This window comes from Giraffa tippelskirchi, chromosome 4 (assembly GCF_054371585.1).
Source record: "Giraffa tippelskirchi isolate mGirTip1 chromosome 4, T2T-mGirTip1v1.2.pri, whole genome shotgun sequence".
Taxonomy (NCBI): domain Eukaryota; kingdom Metazoa; phylum Chordata; class Mammalia; order Artiodactyla; family Giraffidae; genus Giraffa; species Giraffa tippelskirchi.
Window position 1 is genome coordinate 56,592,594 of NC_137278.1, and position 21,437 is coordinate 56,614,030.

Consider the following 21,437-nt stretch of genomic DNA (forward strand, 5'->3'; position numbering starts at 1 on the left):
GAATGAGTCATCAGACCCCAATTGTCACATGTAACAATTGACAATGTAATGATGCAAATAGGCAGATGTAACAACCTGTCACCATTTATTAGCAGTGAGTGTAGTACTAAATATCCAATGAGTAATTCTTCTATTTGATATTTCAGAACTAATTAGCTTTGTGCCCACATTAATGTTGACTTTTATAAAACCACATGCTGAAAAAGTATTTCATTGAAGAAGAAAACTTTTAAGAATCAAGAGACACTGTTAAGTCAGTGCTTATTGACTGCTTACTAGCCTGCTAGTAGAGTAAGTGGTGTGATTGTCCCCCACTTTAATGAAAGTTTCATTAAAAAAAATTCATTACTGGTGCTATTGTGTGGACTGTATTTAAGCAAACATCGTTTCCTGCATTTGTAGTATCAGAGTCAGAATAAGAAATCTACGATATGCAGAACCAGATCTGAGCTGCATCTTTCTACAATTACACCCTAAATCAGTTGTTTCATTTCATCACAGTGTAACATCTGAAGCATGGCTGGTGAAGAATTTAGGTTCTCAGTTCCCCAAAAGGCACCTTTTACTGCAGTTTTTAGAGGGAGTAGTTAGATGGTGAGAGCTCCTAAAAAGAAAAGAAAGCAAGGCATGAGATTCTACAGAAAAGAGTAAATAGTAGTGCCTTTTTACATGAAATATCCCCACCCCCCACCCCCATCACCATTGATAAGGACCCTTCTCCCTTCAGCTAAGCCCCAGGCTGACCCGCTGTGGTGTCCTCATCTAATTACTCTTGCTAATTTCAGCTTGCTCCTTGTTCCCTGTTTCATTTCAGATCTGTTTTAGCTTTCTTATTGTATAAACAACCTAGAGTTTATATTTGGCTTTCTGGTGCGTACATGTGTGCTAAATTGCTTCAGTCGTGTCTGACTCTTTGCGACACCATGGACTGTAGCCTGACAGGTTCCTCTGTCCATGGGATTCTCCAAGCAAGAATACTGGAGTGAGTTGCTATGCCTTCCTCCAGGGGATCTTCCCAACCCAGGGATCAAACCCACATCTCTTGCGGCTCCTGCACTGCAGGTGGATTCTTTACCACTGAGCCACCAGGGGAGCCTTGGCTTTATGGTGACACATTAGAATTAGACAAAAATAATTCAATTTCATTAAGAATTATTTTCTTTTACAAGATTTTAACCCTTAAAATGATGTATTAACCCTTGCAATGTACTGGAAACATATAGAGATTATGGGAAATGTAATCCCATCAGGAAACAAAACAGAACAGAAAGATCAGCTCCAAGCTAGTCCCAATATCTTGGGTAAGACTCATGAGCTCTGAGGCTTCTTCATAACCACACCCAAGAGAGAATCCTACTGTTTTAGGGTCCCGATATCTTTGTACAGATGGCTTGAGGGATGGACCATTGCAGCTGGAAAGGAGAGCCACACAGCCACCCACCTCCTTTGCTTCTGAGCCCACATTCTATTCCTTGGTTGCCATAGAGTCATTGCTTCTTCTCCATTTATAAAATAAGATGAGAACGGGGTCAAGCCCACCTCTAAGCACTGATGAAAATGACACAGAGATAATACAGACAAAGACACTGAGTGCTAGAAATGATAAGACCAAGTTGCCACCTCTAGGGTGAGTTCAAACCTTGAAATCTAATTGGAAGGCAGTATTGTACACGTTCCCCTGCTCGGAAGTGAGAAGGATGGGCTGGTTTATCTTGGAAGAGGCAATGAACCATCCAGGAAAGGCCGCAGATTCAAATGTGGAGGTCCTGCCTGTCTTTTTGTGGTAGAAAAGGAATGGCTTGACAGGCTTGGCTTGGTTGTACAGATCCACTATCTTCTGGTTCTGAAACGGAACAGAAAATGCCAGAAGGAGAAGCAGAGGCTGTTTGAGTAGTTCAAGGTTGTTGTTGTTTAGTCACTGAGTCATGTCCGACTCTTTTGAGACCCCTCAGACTGTAGCCTGCCAGGCTCCTCTGTCCATGGGATTCTCCAGGCAGGAATACTAGAGGGGGTTGCCATTTCCTTCTCCAGGGGACCTTCCCAACCCAGGGCTTGAACCCTCGTCTCTTGTATTGACAGGCAGATTCTTTACCACTGAGCCACCTAGGAAGCCCTGCAGGTCAAGGTTCCTTGCACATAACCTATAAATGTTCCAACATTTGAGCAACCCTCTCCATCTATTAGAGCAAGCCTAGGAAAATACATTTCAAAGGAACAGCAGAGTGGGCACACACAAAATCTCACCTTCCCAGCCTTCACCCTCAAATCCAGAGGTGGCATGGAAGTGACACAAGGCACAGGTTCAGGAACAAGTGGCCACACTTGAATTAAAAATTGGAACTCTCCTCACATTAGAGGCTGAGAGGACCCCCCGTCCCTCTAGGAAAAGGAAGGAGATGCAAATTTGCAGCAGGAAGCCAAGGTCCACTCTCACCCAAGCTGCATCCATGAGAGACTCCCTTCTGTAAGAACTTATCTTAGGTAAGATAAGTATTTCTAAGTAAATTACATTATATCCAAGATCTCCAAAGAGATAATAGAATGGCCCATAATTCAGCCACATCCTACCCTGAATAGGGGAACTTCTTCTAAAAGATTCCTTTATTCAGTTAATAACTTTTAGTTAATCTATCCCACTCCTTGGACAGCCAAAAACCAAGAAGCCAACCTTGATACGGCTTTCTTTGACCTCTCAGCATCTAACCCAGCAGCAAGACCTGTAAACCCTAGTTCCAAAATCTTTGTCGTATTGAGCCGCTTCTCACATCCTCCCCCAACACCTGTTCCATCTCCACCACCCATTCTCCACAAAGCAGTTGAATGAACTGTAAACTGAAATAACTGAATAAATAAGATCATGTTACCATCCAGCTTAAATGTCTTGAATGATGTTCTCATAATTATCATACAATTTAAAGCCTTTAACAAAACCTGCAGTGTCTTAACCATCTAGCTCTTGCCTTCAGATCTGAAAGCATACTGTTTCATCCTCCTCTACTTCATCACACACCATATTCGCTCTGTCAGCAAATCCCATTACCTCAATTTAAAGTATTTCAAGACTCTGACCATCATCCCTCTTCCTCCAGTAGACCCTCAGATTACACCTGGGTCACCCTGAAACCTCCAAGGGGCATTTTCTCTTTGTCCTTCACACCCTGCTCTCAAGTAGCAGCCAAAATGATCCTTTTAAAATCTATTTCCTTTCATGTCACTCTTCTATTCAAAACATTCTAACAATTTGGATTTAATTAATTTTTAAAAATTTCTATATATTTTTAATTGAAGTATAGTTGCTTTACAGTGTTGTGTTAGTCTCTGCTGTACAACAAAGTGAATCACCCCTATGTATACATATATCTCCTTCCTCTTGGACCTCTCTCCCACCCCCACCCCCAATTCCACCCCTCTAGATCATCATAGAGCACCGAACTGAGCTCCCTGTGCTGTATAACAGGTTCCCACTAGCTATCTATTTCACACATAGTCGTAGGTAAATACAACGGAATATTACACAGCCATCAAAGGGAATGAAATTGGGTCTTTGTAGTGATGCAGATGAACCTAGAGTCTAGCATATATGTTGAATGAATTAATTGATTGACAGGTTAAAGTCTTTACAAAAGTGGGAAAGCTCTTTTACTATCTGCCTTTCTCTGAACTCTGCCTCCCCCCTAGCTCACTCCCGGTCCTTGAACTTGCCCTCGCTGGACACTCTGTTGGCTCACACTTTTGCTTCCTTTCCTGTCCAATAAAATCTCACCTTTGCAATAACACCTGCTGTACTATTTACCACGAAGCCAGGCTCTAGCTCTAGCTGGCACCACCAGTCTCTTTACCAGCTCTAATCATTCTTTCCCAGACAACAGAACCCCCTTTAACATGTCACAGGCTTACCCATGATTACGCTTCTTGTGGACCATTTCTTGTCTTCCACTAGAATGTAAACCCTAGGAAAGCAGGGCTCTTTGCCATTCTGTGCACTGATGATGTTCAAATGCCTACAACAGTGCCGGAGACCAGTAAGAATGCACACATTTGCTGACTTGGATTGGATGCTATTGAATTAAATTGAATTGCTGTAAACTGAAGTTTCAGAAACAAGTTGTTTTATAACAGACAGTTACAACTAAGAAAAACATGGGCTTCCCTGGTGGCTCATGGTAAAGAATCCTCCTGCCAATGCAGGAGACACAGTCTCTATCCCTAGTTCTGGGAAGATCCCACATGCCGAGGAACAACTAAGCCATGCCACAACTACCAAGCCTGTGCCCTAGAGCCCAGGAGCCACAACTAATGAGCCCATGTGCCACAACTACTGAAGCCCACATGCCTAGAGAGCCCGTGCTCTGCAACAAGAGAAGCCACCACAATGAGAAGCCCATCCACCACAACTAGAGAGTAGCCCCCACTCACTGCAATTAGAAAAAGCCCACACAGCAAAAAAGACCCAGCACAGCCAAAACTAAGCAAATAAAAATTAGTTAGTTTGTTTTTTTTAAAAAAAAAAAAGCTTATTGCCTGAAAATGACTCTAAAGGAGCCAGGTATAAATATGCTTAAGAACAGAAAACTATTTCTTTTTTAATTATAAAATTAGATTTCCTGACAAATCAACTTCTGAGAAAAGAAGTTGGGTTTTTTCTAACATTACTTTCCTTTGTCACTTACCTTCAACTGAAGTTTGGGCTGTCCGCCAGTGTCCTCACAATATAGACACATTTCTGGCTGCTCTATTCCCAAATAAATAGGAATCCCTTTGTCTTTCTCAAGAGACTCTGGATAGTTGCATGGCATAATGGTGACAGTGACTGTCAGAGAAGAGGGGTTACGGTGTCAGTGACCTTTTGCAATTACAAAAGACCAAGATCTTACAGGCAAGGCTGGAAGAGACCTTAAGAGTATAATCCCACTACCCCAGACCCACAGAATGGTCAGCCTCATATTCATTCGTTCATTCATTCACTCAATCACACCAAGCACCAATCACTGCTCTAGGAAATGGAGCAAAGGCAGAGGAGGCAGACCCCACCCTTGGAATTTTCACAACCTCTGCTTGAACACCTGAAGTCGAGAAGCACCAACCCCAAGCAACCCCTCTGATCCTTGGAAAGTTCTGTTCATTAGCGAGTTTTGCCTAAGCAATGTTGAAATCTGCCTTCTGTGCAATCCACCCAATTAGTCCTCTTAGGACATAGGAAGTTGGGCAAACAAGCCACTCTTTTTCCTTAGCACAGGACTTCAGAACACTGAAAGCAGCTCTCCTGCTCCCCAGAAAGCTACTCCACTCCTGCTGCTCTCTTTGCTGTGGTCCATGACACCCCTTCCTGGGCAGATGTGAAATTCTTCCGCCTCCAGGCGTTGTTGTTCAGTTGCTAAGTTGTGTCTGACTCTTCGCAATCCCATGGACTGCAGCACACCAGGCTCCTCTGTCCTCTACTCTCTCCCAGAGTTTGCTCAAAATCATATCCATCAGATTGGTGATGCCATCCAACCATCTCATTTTCTGCTGCCCCCTTCTCCTTTTGCCTTAGTCTTTCCCAGTAACAAAGTCTTTTCCAGTGACTTGGCTCTTCACATCAGATGGCCAAAGTATTGGAGCTTCAGCTTCAACAACAGTCCTTCGATGAATACTCAGTGTTGATTTCCTTTAGGGTTGACTGGTTTGATTTTTTATAGTTCAAGAGACTCTCAAGAGTCTTCTCCAGCACCACAGTTGAAAAGCATCATTTCTTCAGCGCTCAGTCTTCTTTCTGGTCCAACTCTCAGACCCGTATATGACTCCTGGAAAAACCATAGCTTTGACTATATTGACCTTTGTCAGCCAAATGATGTCTCTGCTGTAAAGCCACACTTTAGTAAAAGAATGGTACTAGCATCCCAGCTGCACTGATGTGAGGCTGCTCCAAGGAGCAGCCACGGGATGACCTGTCACTTACCTGGCCACACATTATTGCTCCGAGGAACTGCCATGAGGGTCTGACCCTGAAGGATCCACACCTGCTGACTCAAGTCAGAGACTACTACAGGTCTGGGATGATCCATTGCTGTTTAAATGGAAAAGAATAATTAAAAAAAAAAAAAAAAAAACCCAACATGATGAAGGCTGCTTTACCAGATGTTAGGAGAAAGATCATCTAATCCAGGTCTTTCAGGAAGGAAGGCTCAGTCAGTAAATAATCTGCCTGAACATAAAAAAAAAAAAAAAAGAATCTGCCTGAAATCCAGGAAACCACCTGCAATATAGGAGACCTATGGAAGATCGCCTGGAGAAGGAAATGGCAACCCCCTACAGTATTCTTGCCTGGAGAATCCCATGGACAGAGGAACGTGGTGGGATACAGTCCCTGGGATTGCAAAGAGTCAGACATGACTTAGCGACTAAACCACCACCAGGAGAATGATCTAATCCAGGTCTTTCAGGAAGGATGGTTCAGGGTTTGCACATTAAAACTAGCAGCTCTCACATGACCCATGAACCCAGCCTTTCTTTCCATTGAAACTGTGGGCTCTGTTGAGGAAGAGAAGGGCCATAACTGTTCTAAGAAGATAAACTCTCATCCCCATAAGCACACATGTGTCAGGGCCCAACTACTCTCTTTGATACTTTGGGTTTGGCCCAAGCCTGGATCTGGACCCAGAGCAGTGAATAAGAAATGGTCCTCACCCTCACGTTCCACTGAAGGATGGCTAGCCTTGGGTGGTAAGGACTGTACACAGGAAGGGGAAGAGAAGGCTGGGGTGTCCAGAAGAGACAGACATGAATGTTCCTGGCCTCCAGATCCCATGCCAATATCACCTGACGTATGGACTTCTCTATTGTCTCCCAGAACACGTGCCATAGTGGGGTAGTCTCAGTACCTGTGGGGGACAGTGATAGGAGATCTGAGCATTAGAAGACATTTCAAGACCCTCCCAGGAAACTAGTTCCTAATGTCCTGATTCTGGGCAGGGAACCAGGAAGCCTGGACTGATACCAAGATCTGAGGTACCTTCTGGGACAAAACCTCAAAGCAACCTTAAGGAGAGCATGTAAAGCAGCATTTTCCTCCTCCCAGGGATCCAGCCAGGGACCGTGATCCCCCTAGAGGTTCCAAGGTCAGGCATGACTTTTGACCTCAAATATCCCACAGCTGAAGTCTGGGTCACCTCCTCTCAGCAGCCCTCCCCAATCCCACTGGCAAATTCATCTGCCTAGGAACAGAGGAGGGACCCGAGTCAAGTAGATCTGCCAGGATCCTAGCAGCTCCCTAGTAAGAAGCACCTAGCCTGGCATGGCTCCACCCCTTCACTGAGTCCTAAAACACTGAAAAGAGAGAAGACTCAAGAGTCAAGGAACCTTCCAGCTCTCAGTTGGCAAGAACCTTTATCGAAAGCACAGGGGACTCTATAGTAGCTCCAGCAGCTCCCGAGAGCAATGACGGACTAAGACAAAGCAGGAGACATTTATCTGGCATGTTAGGGAGTGCCAGCTGCCTCAATGGGGCGTGACAATCTTATGACATGAATGAAAGCAGGATCCTCCTTTCAGAAGATCCCGTGAGGCTCAGATGAAGAAATTACAGCATCAGCATGCATATGACCTGTCTGGGCTCGCTGAGAAGAAAATACCAAGCCAAGCTCCGCCGGCAGGGTTAATGACAGATCCTGGGTTTCTCAGGAAGGGGAGATTGAGGGACTTCCCCAGAACCCAGTTCTCCTGCTGCTGTCACTCTGGTCTGGACTTGCCAGCTCTAAGTGAGGGGAATCCATCACCTGGGGCCAGGAAGCTTGCCCTCTGCAGTCCTACTAAGGGAGCCCTGTGATGGAAAAATTAGCTGTGGGCCCAGGTGGCACTAGTGGTAATGATCCCGCATGCCAGTACAGGAGACCATAAGAGACACGGGTTCGATCCCTGGGTCGGGAAGATCTCCTGGAGGAGGGCATGGCAACCCACTCCAGTATTCTCATCTGGAGAACCCCATGGACAGAGGAGCCTTGCGGGCTACAGTCCATAGGGTCAGGCACAACTGAAGCGACTTAGCACACACAGGCACAGACAGGAGGAATATGGCATTTCTGGTCACTGAATCATTCCAACTTGGGCTACACATACATGGAGGGTTAAGCTAAAAGCACCTTCCTCTGCTCCTTTAGTCCCTTGGAGATGCACCTCCATCCTCTTGGGAGCCACAGGCATTGAGTAGCACACCCTTAACTGTGGTAAACCCAGGGACTTCCCTGGTGGTCCAGGGGTTAAGTCTCTGTGCTTCCAATCAGGGGACGCAGGTTCAATCCCTGGTTGGGGAACTAAGATTCCACATGCCATTTGGTATAGCCAAAAAAAAAAAAAAGTAATCCTAGTTTCTGGTGCCCCCAAATATAGAGGACTCTAGACCTGCCTAAGGAATTAACGAGGTAGGTAGTGACTTTTTGAAAAACTGAACCCCAGATCCCAGCTTATCCCTTCCACTCTGCTCTAATAATGTAGGACATTTGTAGGTGTCAAGAAATGGTAAGTTATTGTTCTATATGTTTGTTACATGCACACACCATCTGCTGAGGTCACACATAAAACATTTCTGAGACACAAGTTAATTTGACTAAAGTGAATTTCAGAAGGCAGACTTAAAAGCACCTATAACTTCGTATTCATCTGGGGGGGAAAGTGCAAAGAATAAGATAGAACCTTCTAGGTTAGCACCTCCATGAACCCCTCTTTCCAACCCTGAGAAGAGTCTCCTTACTTAACCTCTCATACATTTCACCCCCATATCCTTTCTTTCTTTCTCACTCTCTTTCTTTTTTTTTGAAATGTCTGACCAGACCACACCACCCAGCATGCGGAATCTTAGTTCCCCAACCAGGGATCAAACCCCTGCTTCTTGTAGTGGAAGCAGATTCTTAACCACTGTTGAAGTCCCACCCATCTCCTTTCTGGCCTTAGAGGAACATGATCCTTCCTTGTTGAGGCCTGAGTCCCATCACTTCTGGTTTGCAGTTTATCTGTTTCCCTTGGAGAGAAAGTGTGGTTATGAGTTTAGATACTGCTAAGTCGCTTCAGTCGTGTCCGACTCTGTGCGACCCCATAGACGACAGCCCATCAGGCTCCCCCGACCCTGGGAATCTCCAGGCAAGAACACTGGAGTGGGTCGCCATTTCCTTCTTCAATGCATGAAAGTGAAAAGTGAAAGTGAAGTCGCTCAGTCGTGTCCGTCTCTTAGCGACCCCATGGACTGCAGCCTATCAGGCTCCTCCATCCATGGGATTTTCCAGGCAAGAATACTGAAGTGGGGTGCCATTGCCTTCTCCGAGTTTAGATACACCTCTGTACAAATCCAGGCTTGGCCAGTGTCACCTCTTGAGTCCTCTCTGCCCAGCTGAAGAATCCCTCCATCATGCTTCAGTTAACATACCCCCTTTCTTGGGATGCTTGCCCCAAAATGACATCAAAAAGGCCCCACCATCTGGCCTCCAAATTCATTGGTCTCTGTTTCAATCAGGATCTAGGCTGGAAAGCAGAACCCATACAAGGAACTGCAAACAGAGGGAACTGAACACCAGGAACTGGTTACACATATGTTAGAAGGCTGAAGAGTACAAAGGAGTTGCCAAAGTTATCTCAGTTCAGTTCAGTTCAGTTGCTTAGTCGTGTCCAACTCTTTGTGACCCCAGGGACTGCAGAAAGCCTTCTGAAAGGCTTCCCTGTCCATCACCAACTCCCAGAACTTGCTATCTCAGACAGTACCCAACTGCAGGAAGGAATCAAGAGGAAACAAATGAATCCAGGAATCAAAGGAGGAAGCTTGTAGCACTGATGCTTAGACCTCAGGAGGGGTTCCTCTATCAAACTGATGCTCAGACCTCTGAAAAGAGAGTGTGGTCTCCTGGGTGCATGAAACACAAAGTTGGAGATGAAAGGTCAGCCCTGGAGATGCTTGGAGGGCCCAAAGGACACAACATAGAGAGCCGTATTTCCATTGATTGAAAGCCTTTGGGAGGACGTCCCTGGTAGTCCAGTGGTTAAGAATCCTGCCAATGCAAAGGACACAGGTTTGATCCCTGGTCCTGGAAGATCTCATATCGTCTGGATAATTAAGCCCAAGCGCCACAACTACTGAGCCCACATGCCCTACAGCCCACACTCCTTAACAAGAGAAGCTACCTCAATGAGAAGCCACTGCACTGTAACTAGAGAAAATCTGCATGCAGCAACCAATGCAACAAAAGTAAATATATTTTTTTAAAAAAGCCTTTGGGACCAGGTTGGTGCTATCACATGCAAGAGACCTAATCACGCTGTGTGACCTTAAGAGACAGTGTTTTCTGTTCACTTCTTTGACTGGTTTTATTTGTCTGTCTGATAAATTTAAATCAAATAAAAAGACAAACTTTATTTGTCTGATCATCCCTGCCTGATAAATGGCGGGACTGACCTTTTTCTCTCAGTTTTGACTCTCAGATTTTGGCCATTTTCATAGGGCATGGGCCCGAGGGGGGAAAAAGTTGGCACTAAAATCAACTATTTAGAGTTTTGCTACTTTTCACCTGAGTTGCTAATTATTTAATGAGACAGTACATGCAAAACTGGTGAATTCTGAATAAGGCTTTTATTTCAGTTCATAGAACTATATCAGTGTCATTCTAGGGTTTTGACAATATACTGTGACTGTGTAAAATAAAATAATACAATCTATATTTTTTAAAACTTTTGGAAAAAGAGGCAGAGGTGGAATTTCCTGGTGGTTCCAGTGGTTAGGACGCCATGCTCTCACTGCCGAGGGCATGGGTTCAACCCCTGGACTGAGAACTAAGATCCCACAAGCCATGCAGCCATAAATTAGTTAATTAATTAATTTTTTAAAAGCTTGGGCTTTTCATGCCCAGATAAAGACTGCAAAAGACTATGTATGATGATGCCATGTCTTCTTTAGCCTCAACCTTTTATTCCACTTGATCATGACCTTTTCCTGGCTTGCCAACATTCAGAGAAGCCAGCATTTCCAGAACTATCACCATCAGCACCCATTCTGAGGTCCGCAGCTTAAACTCGAGTGTGAATGACTATCAGAGAAATGAGAAGAGTAGGAGTGATGATGATCAAAAGGAAGAAATGAGTCATTGGGGTGGATAATTGAAGAGCAGAGAGCCCATCTGCTGAAGAAATGGACCAAAATTTTTGTCTTAGAGCAAAATGGATGATTCCATGATCCCTTAGCTATATTTGAGAAGGCCATCAATTTTCGTGCTGCTTATAGAAAGTAAAGATTGCAGTTCTGCTGTATGAACAAAACTAGATTCTGTGCCAGATTCTATTAATATTTTATTGTCACCTAGAACAATGAAAATTTTGCACACTGTTAAGTGTGGCTTGCACTGAACTCAAGTAAGTATTCATAAAGCCAACGATCCGAGACATGCAAATAATTTGAAGAGATCACTGAGTCTAGATTCTAATTTCCAAGCTTTAAGACATTATTACTCACACTTGTTTGACAACAAGTCCTGCCAGTCTGCTCATTTAATTAAATGTCCATGATCTTAACAAGTTGAGGGGACATCAGTGTAAACCAGCTAGAGTAAGAAAGTTTGACCATTTACCACTAGATTCTCTAGGTCTGTTCACAGATGCACAATCTCCACGATGACTTATTCATGCAACCAAGTCAACAATCACAATGAATAATGCAGAAGGGACCATGAAGCAGTAAAGGTTATCTGGCCCCCACAGTTGACAAACTGTTGTTGTTGTTCAGTCGCTCAGTCCTGTCTGACTCTTTGTGATCCCATGGACTGCAGCTCATCGGGGTTCCCTGTCCTTCTCTATCTCCCAGAGTTTGCTCAGACTCATGTCCATCGAGTCGGTGATGCCATCCAACCATCTGGTCCTCTGTCGTCCCCTTCTTCTCCTGTCTGCAATCTTTCCCAGCATCAGTGTCTTTCCTAGTGAGTCAGTTTTTTGCATCAGGTGGCCAAAGTATAGGAACTTCAGCTTCAGCATCAGTCTTTCCAATGAATATTCAGGGTTGATTTCCTGGAAATCAACAGTTGACAATACACAGAATCCAATTAATAATAGAACTAGGCTTAATCTGGGCTTCCTGGGTGGCTCAGTGGGAAATAAGTCTGCCTGCAATGCAGGAAACCTGGGTTTGATCCTTGGGTTTGCAAGATCCCCCAGAGGAGGAAATGGCAACCCACTCCAGTATTCTTGCCTGGGAAATCGCATGGACAAACGACCTGGAGGACAGACTCAAGCACGACTTAATGACTAAGCAACAACAACAAAAGGTTTAATCCGGGGCTCTCTGCTATGGTGCTCACCAGTGCCCTTGGGGCTCCTAAGAGGACCAAAACCACTGTAGCTTAGGTGCTATTGCTATCATAGGCTACCTTCATGCAGGGCTGACAGTCTGGGTTGTGTATTGCTACTGGAAAAAAACTGGCTTTCACCTAAGTTCACTTAATGAGACAACATGATGTGTAACATGAACCACAAAAAGAATAGCATGGAGCCATTGGTAGTCTAGTCAAAATTTGGGAAAATGCCAAGGAAATTGCCAGGACAGCCTCTGCAGTTCATGCTTTACTCAACATAGGTGGAATGACGTAGCTGAACTCTTCCAAGGGCTTCCCAGATGGCGCAGTGGTAAAGAATCCTCCGCCAATGCAAGAGATGCAGGAGACTCGGGTTCAATCCCTGGAGGAGAAAATGGCAACTCATTCCAGTATTCTTGCCTGGGAATCCTATGGACAGAGAAGCCTAGCGGGCTACAGTCCATGGGGTCACAAAGAGTCGGACACAACTGAGCAACTGAGCACTGAGCACTGCTCCTCTAAGCAGCCCAAGCCCGTTGTCTAAGGCTTGCATCCTTGTGGCCTCACCCATCACATTTCCCTAAAGCTAGTTTCTCCATGAAACCCCAGGCTTTAGGAGTTGGGACAAGATGCTACTTAACAGTTTCTTTTCTCTCTTGTGAAAATAAAGGATAAATAAAAATAACCTCCAAACTACTCACAAAAATGGCAGAAATAAACAGAAGCATTAAAAGTATTATAACAAAAGAGCCAACTATACAGGGCCAACATAAAGGGATATTCTCTAAATATAAAACAGCTATTGACCAAGTTGTATACCATGTGCAACCAAAAACTAAAAAACAAACAGCTAAAGCCTTAATTGGACAGCTTGTGGTACAACATTTAAGGAAAGGTGGTAGGTTAAATGCCTGAAATTTGAAATTCCCAAAGAAACAGTCAAATGACAAAACTTTTAGCCTTTGCCCAATGATCCACATCACACAAAATACAAAAGACAGTAAGTTGACCATTATCAAAATTTTATAATTTGGAAATGCTGAAGAGGATGTGGAGAGAAAGGAACCTGCCCGACACTGCTGGCGCAAATGTAAATTGGTACAGCCACTACAGAGAACAGTATGGAGGTTCCTTTAAAAACTAAAGATAGCGTTACTAGATGAACATGCAATCCCACTTCTGGGCATATATCTGGAGAAAAACATGATCTGAAAGGATACATACACTTCCCAATGTTCTTTGTAGCATTGTTTGCAATAGCCAAGACATGGAAACAACCTAAATGTTCATCAACAGAGGAGTGGATAAAGAAGATATGGTACATTTATACAGTGGAATATTTCTCAGCCATTTAAAAGCACAAAATAATGTCATCTGCACCAAGATGGATGGACCTAGAGAGTGTCAAACTGAGTGAAGTAAGTCAGACAGAGAAGGAGAAATATGTATGACATCCTTTATATGTGGAATCTAAAAAGAAATGATACGAATGAGCTGACTTACAGAACAGAAAGAGACTCACAGACTTAGAGAACAAACTTGCTGGGGAGAAGGATGGGGGGAAGGGATAGTTAGGGAGTTTGGGATGGACATGTACACACTGCTATATTTTAACAAGGACCTACTGTATAGCACATGGAACTCTGCTCAATGTTATATGGCAGGCTGGATGGCAGGAGAGTTTGAGGAAGAATGGATACATGTGTATGTACGGCTGAGTCCCCATCGCTGGTCACCTGAAACTATCACAACACTGTAAACTGGATACATCTCAATACAAAATAAAAAATTTTTAAGAATTTGGGGAAAACTTGGACAAAACACACTACAGAAGAAAGTTAAACGGAAGTACTTGGGAGAAAATATTTTCCACACATCTAATAATTAATATCCAATGTTTTAAAATAGTTACTACAAATCAATAAGAAAAATGAAAAATAATTGTATAGAAAAAACGAGCAATAGATGTAAAAAGCATCTCACTGAGAAGAAAATGTAAATATCCGATAAATAGAAGTAATTATAGTTAACCGTCCTCTAATTAACCACCCGTAATTAGCAAGATGCAAATCAAAGCAATAATGAGATTCAGTTTCCACCCTTCAGAGAGGCATAAATTAAACAAATGATAGACAATGGTGTGAGGAAACAGATTCACTCACTGGATGAATGGATGTGAATCAGTCCGGCCTTTTTGGAAAACAATTTCTAAGAAATCTAAAACATGGGTACCCTTTGACCCATGAATTCTACTTATGATAGTCTATTGGCTAAATTACTTTCAGCTTCAAAAGCTAGAAGAAACCAACTCCAAGTAACTACTAGATCACATAAATGAAAGCCAAGCAGTAAGGTCGAGGTTGCTGATCTGATGGTTCTCTGATGTCAACAAGGATCAGCATTTTTTAAATTTCCTTTGAACTGACATTCATAACTTGAGGACATGTTCCTTCAAGGCTGTAAAATAATTGCCTGTGATGATCAGAATTGCATGCTCAGTCATTTACATCCTGCAAGAAAAGGAATGTCATTTCCACATTAAAGTCTTTCAAGATTGTTTGGGTCAATTTGGGAGCCATGCTGTGTCCTAATGTGAAGTCTAATATCAACATAGGACACACTCAAATTTGGCACTTTGAGATAGATGTAGTTATTTATTTACAAAGACGTGGGCAGACTATGGAAATCCCAAGGCATAGTGCAGAACCCCAGGGCTGCTAACAGTAGGATACACCCCTTACCACCCATAGGCCTCATGGGATCAAAGGAGGAAATGATTACCAGAACCCAGAGAGAGAGAGAAAGATTTGTGGACAACGTCACCTAATAGGAGTTATGACCATCATCAAGAAAAATTCAGGCTAATTTGCAACAACATGGATGAACCTAGAGATGATCATACTAACTGAAGTAAGTCCGAGAAGGACACATGTCATATGGTATCACTTATATGTCGAATCTAAAAAAAATGATATAAATGAACTTATTAAAAAACAGAAATAGACTCATAGACATAGAAGACAAACTTATGGTTACTAAAACGGGAAAGGGGGAGGGACAAGTCAGGATTTGGGATTAACAGATACACACTACTATACATAAAATAGATAAACAACAAGGACCTATTGTATAGCACAGGGAATTATATTCAATACCTCTTAATAACCTATAAGGAAAAGAATCTTAAAAGAATATATATATGTATGTATAACTGAATCACTTCGCTGTATAAATAAAAATAACATAGCATTGTAAATTAACTATATTTCAATCTAAAAAAAAAAGAACATTTGCTTAAAAAAAAGTCAGAAGATAAAAGGTTTCTACCCAATCAGCTATTATAGTAAATAATATGCCTACTGAACTAAAGATTATATCTTTTTAAATTACTTTCACATCTCTCTATTTTATGTAATTAATACACTTTTATTTAGAGCAGTTTTAAGTTTATAGGAAAACCGAACAGGAAGTACAAGTTCTCATACACCGCTCCACCTCAAGCAGCCCCCTACAAACACACACACAGCCTTGAGTTTCCCTATTATTAAGATCTTGATTAGAGCTGCATTTGTTATAATTGATGAATCAACATTACGTATACAACCATGTATGGTATTGAGACAATAGTATTAACAAAAGTACATAGTTTACATTAGGCTTTACTTTGTGCCATACAATTCTGAGTTTTGATAAACACATAACATCATATATCTGCCATTACAGCATCATAAGGGCTTCCCTTGTGGCTCAACTGGTAAAGAATCCACCTGCATAAATGAGACAAACACATAACATCAAATATCTGCCATTACAGTATCATAAACAATAGTTTTTCTGACCAAAAAAAAAAATCCTCTGTGCTCCACCTACTCATTCTTTCTTCCTCTCCTAACCCCTGGTACCCTTGATCTTTTTACTGTCTCTATGGTTTGGCGTATTCCAGAACATCATACACTTGGAATCACACAGTATACATAGCATTTTAGACTAGTTTCCTTTATTTTGCAGTATGCATTTAAGGTTCCTCTTTTTACAGTTTGATAGCTCATTTCTTTTTATGGCTGAAGAATATACCTTTCTGAGGATGTACCACAGTTTTGGTGGCTTCTCCAGTGGCTTATCAGTAAAGAGTCTGCCTACAATACAGGGGCCGCAGGAGATGCATATTTGCTCCCTGGGTCAGGAAGATCCCCTGGAGGAGGGCATGCAACCCACTCCGGTATTCTTACCTGGAGAATCCCATGGACAGAGGAGCCTGGTGGACTACAGTTCGCAAAGACTCAGACATGACTGGAGCAGCACACACGCATACGCCAGTTTTTGTGTCCATTAGCCTATTGAAAGATATCTTGCTTCTAGGTTTTAGCAATGATGAATAAAGCTACTATAAACATTTGTGTGCAAGTTTTGCATGGAGTGCAATTGCTGGGTGATATGGTGATACTATGTTTAGCTTTGAAAAAACAAAAAGACAAAAACAAAATGTCTTCCAAAGTGGCTGTCCTATTTTGCATTCCAACCAGCAATGACTAAAAGTTCCTGTTGCTCCACATCCTCACCAGCATTTGATGTTGTTGTTGTCAGTGTTTCCAATTTTAGCCACTCTAATAGGTGTGTAATAGCATCTCCTTGCTTCAATTTGCAATTCCCTAATAACATATGAGGGCTCCTTTTGTGGTACAGTGGTAAAGAATCCATCTGCCAGTGCAGGAGATGCAGGAGACAAAGGTTGGATCCCTGGTTGGGGACGATCACCTGGAAGGAAATGGCAACCCACTCCAGTATTCTTGCCAGGAAAATCCCATGGACAGAGGAGCCTGGTGGGCTATAGTACATGGGGTCACAAAGAGTCGGACACCACTGAGCAGGCACACATCCACAATGATACATGTAATAACTTATCTTTTCACATGTCTAAATAGACATCTTTTCATATGTATATATCTGTATATCTGCAGATATACATCTGCATATAGATGTATATGCATCTATATGCCATCTGTATATCTTCTTTAGGGAGTTTTCTGTTCAGATGTTTTGCCCATTTTTAATTGGGTCATTTGTTTGCATACTGTTGAACTATCACAGACCTTTATACATTTTGAGTTTCACCTATGTCTTTTCACTTTTGTTAATATGGCCACTAGAAAACTTAAAATTCCATACATGACTCAGATGTAGGGTTTACCTGTACTTTTTTAAATTGCAGTATAGTTGATTTACAATGTTGTGTTAGTTTCAGGTATACAGCAAAGTGATTCAGTTATACAATTGCATATTTTCATTCTTTTTTGTTTATTTTTTAAACTTTTTATTTTACATTGGGGTTTGGCCAATTAATAATGTTGATATTCATTCTTTCTCAGATTCTTTTCCCATATAAGTTGTTACAGAATATTGAATAAAGTTCCCTGAGCTATACAGGAAGTTCTTGTTCCTTACCTATTTTATATATAGTAGTATCCGTATATTAATCCCAAACTCTTAATTTATCCCTCCCCACTATGTTTCCCCTTTGGTAACCAAGAATTTGTTTTCAAAATCTGTGAGTTTGTTTCTGTTTTGTAAATTAGTTCATTTATAAGTGAAAGAAAGAAATTGAAAGTGAAGTCACTCAGTTGTGTCTGACTCTTGGCGACCCCATGGACTATACCTGCCAGGCTCCTCCATTCACGGGATTTTCCAGGCAAGACTACTGAAGTGGGTTGCCATTTCATTTTCCAAGGGATCGTCCCAACCCAGGGATCGAACCCAGGTCTCCTGAGTTGCAGGCAGACTCTTTACCATCTGAGCCACAAGTTCATTTATATCATGTTTTAAAACTTAGATTCCACATACATGTGGTATTATATTTGCCTTTCTCTGTCTGATTTACTTCACTTTGTATGATAGTCTAAGAATGCAACTGTGTTGGCAGAAAGGCAAGGGACAACATTATGAAAGGGCAGCCACTTACCTAGCCCGAGTGGAGGGCCAGGACTGGGAGACAGAGCAAAGCAGAACGTTTTGGTGTGACACTTCTCTTTTGCTGCGCTGGGTCTTTGTTGCTGTGTGTAGGATTTCTCTAGTTTTAGCAAACCAAGGCTTCATTCTAGTTGCAGTGCACAAGTTTCTCAGTGCAGTGACTTCTCTTGTTATGGAGCATGGGCTCTGGGGTGCTTGGGCTTCAGTGATTGTGGTGCACCGGCTAAGTTGCCCGGAACATGTGGGGACATGTGGGGACATGTGGGGACATATGGGATCTTAGTGACTAGACCAGGGATCAAACCCTGTCACCTGCATTGGCAGGCAGATTCTGAACTACTGGACCACCAGGAATGTCCCTGGTGTAACACTTTTGACACACTCATTTTGCAACCCTGAAAATCAAAACATTACATTTCCAGCTTTTTAGAGTGAAATACCTAGTAATACATGCAACTGACATGTTCGTATAATAGACTGGCTCCCTGTTTGCATTTCCTGACCCAATACTGCACGCCTAAGGGTCTCAGTTTATCACCTAGGTTCCCACTGCTGTCTGTCAATGGTCTGTTGCCCCAAACCCTCGCTGATTCAAGCTGTCTTCTCACTTTGGTCAGACTTTTTTCAGAATACACATCTGCTCTTTCCACAGTCCTCTCTAAAACCTTCAATGACTACCTATTACCTGGGCAATAAGTTCAAACCCTAGCACAGGTCAGATTCTAACAAGGGATAAAGCTTATACTCTAAAGATGCAACTGGGGAGAAAGCATTCAAAGGAGTATTTACAAAAGCGCAGGCAGGTCCCAAGGAAGCAACAAACGGTGGTAAAGCTGCCAACAGCTGGAATCCACCACACTTTCCAGAGGAAAAGGGGCAAGGGGACCTGGTATGACTTGACAGAAAGCCGGATGTGTCATCTTACTTATATGAATGTAGCCACTGCCAACTGATCTGGGATTGGGGCCGAAGGGGAAGAACAGTAACCAAACTCTTCCCCCTCCCTCTGATCTCCCAGTGTCTGAGCCCAACCAGAAGACAGAGGACAAGAGATCACTGAGGCAGCCCACAAAGTCAGTTTCACAGGCATGGAGCAGATAGAGATACAAGGTACGCCCATCTGAGTTTTAGGGTTACCACTTACCACCAGGATTCCTGACCCAGCCCATAACTGTCTGCAGACTTCAAGGTGCCTCCTGCTGTAGGCTGCCCACTCACTCAGGCCAAGAAATTCCTCTCAAATATGAAATCCTCCTTGCTGTCTACCCAGCAAATCTAGACTTCACGGTGAGATTTCAGACCCTCTATGAACCGCCTCTGCACACCACCTGGCTCATTTTAGCTTCGCGAATGCAAAGGTTTGGTTCAGCACAAACCCCTTAAAGAGCATCCTCAGCCACTGCCCCGTGGTGGGTACTACTACTACAGAGAGGACCTGGCTGCCAGCGAATCCAAAGACGTCCTTGTGATACACCTTCAGGGCGTCCACGGACCCTGGCTGAGCTATTGTCAGAGCTGTGCCTTCTCAGACCAGCAGAGGGCGCTGTGACACCGAAGGACGTTGACTGCACCTTCGGAGGCCACACCGGGGGCGTGAGGCCTAGCGACCTCTGAGCTCCCTCGTGGTGCCTGCAAGCAGGACCTTGTCCAGCCTAAGAAAAGGGCTTTTCAGACTTTTTTTTTTTTAATGCAAACCACGGTTTGAAGTACATTTTACTTGGCAACTTAGTACACGCATACTAATATACACGTATATTTATTTTTGATTTTTAATATTAATCTGCCGGAATCTGCTGATGGTATTTCACAGTGATAAATTCAAAAATAAATAGTTTAACACAATTAAATTTAGTTAAAGTGGAGCTTTGGACTTTGTACTTGTAAATTAAAGTTTTTAACATTTTTATGTGACTAAAGCTTTTTTTTTTTTTTGACTTGTGGGATCTTAGTTCCCCCAACAGAGATAGAATCCATGCCCCTTACATTGAAGCACAGAGTCCAAGGAAGTCCCTAAAGCATTTCTTTTGTGAAATATTCACATTTTTAGTTATAGAATACATGAAATTTTCTGTACTACTACCTCTAGTTTTCTTGCTGCATGCTTAATTTTTAAAAATTTTTTCAAAGCGACTTATTTTGAAACATTTTTAAAATATAGATAACAAAAAATGAAAGCTTGACCATGTAAAGTCATAAAGGCCTACATTCTCCTTAAAATGAAACATTTACTTTTTGTGTGTTATTTATTTTCTGTCCAGCAGCATGCATAACATTTTAATCAAAACTAGACCGTTAAAAAAAAAACTAGAACTTTATTAGATTCACAAATCATACTCAGTTGTAAGGAGAACTACTTTGTCATCAACTCTTCAGTGTGTTAAAAGATGAACTTAGGCTTTATTAACAATTTTAAGGGTTTATTTGAGCAAAAATCCATTCGAATTGGGCAAAATCCAATCTAGTGCATAGAAACGAGCTCTAAGGAGCTGTACAAAATAAAAGACTTTCAAAGGCAGCAGAGCTCAATGAGAAGGAAGTTATATTAGGTAAAAGGTCAGGTTTGTTGTTACAAAGTTACATTCATTTTAGGGTTGACAGAGGTCTACCAGGCAGATGACCTCACTAGTGTTGTTTTTAGGTGATCCCTAATGGACTGGGTTAAGATTCCATTTCTAGGACAGCTGGGAACTGTGATTAAGTTAAATCTCAGTTTGCAGCAGCAGCAGCAGTTTGCTAACACAGGGCTTAGCATAATCGTGCGTAGACAGCTGAGTTCCACACCACATGATGTTAAAACATTGATGTGTCTTACATGGAAGCAACCTAAATGCCCAGCAACAGATGAATGGATAAGGAAGATGTGGTACATACACATAAAGAAATACTGTTAGTTGCTCAGTTGTGTCTGACTCTTTGCAAACTCCTGTGGACTATAGCCTGCCAGGCTACTCTGTCCACGGGATTTCCTAGGCAAGAATACTGGAATGGGTTGACATTTCCTTCTCCAAGGGATCTTCCCAACCCAGGGGTCGAAACTGGGTCTCCTGCATTGCAAGCAGATTCTTCAACATCTGAGCCACTAGGGAAGTCAATGGAATATTATTCAGCCATAAAAAAGAATGGAGTAATGCCATTTGCAGCAACATGGGTGACCTAGAGGTTATCATACTAAGTGAA

General features: G+C 42.5%; 1 protein-coding gene across 15 annotated transcripts in view; it reads right to left on the reverse strand.

Annotated features, from left to right (window-relative positions):
- Window positions 1-68: 68 nt before the first annotated feature.
- The window catches only part of IL36G (interleukin 36 gamma), a 55,052-nt gene continuing 33,683 nt past the window's right edge, over window positions 69-21,437 (reverse strand). For 11 of the 15 annotated variants that reach the window (XM_081587393.1, XM_081587403.1, XM_081587397.1 and 8 more), the window contains 5 exons: window positions 6,667-6,860; window positions 5,939-6,046; window positions 4,671-4,810; window positions 1,640-1,843; window positions 69-604 (listed from right to left, as the gene is read on the reverse strand). In XM_081587393.1, coding sequence (XP_081443519.1) covers window positions 575-604; window positions 1,640-1,843; window positions 4,671-4,810; window positions 5,939-6,046; window positions 6,667-6,841 — 657 coding nt within the window. In that variant the 5' untranslated portion in view covers window positions 6,842-6,860 and the 3' untranslated portion in view covers window positions 69-574. Of the gene's footprint in view, window positions 605-1,639; window positions 1,844-4,670; window positions 4,811-5,938; window positions 6,047-6,666; window positions 6,861-12,568; window positions 12,679-21,437 lie in introns of all 15 variants that reach the window. The other 4 variants (XM_081587400.1, XM_081587402.1, XM_081587387.1 and 1 more) reach the window with 2 other exon arrangements.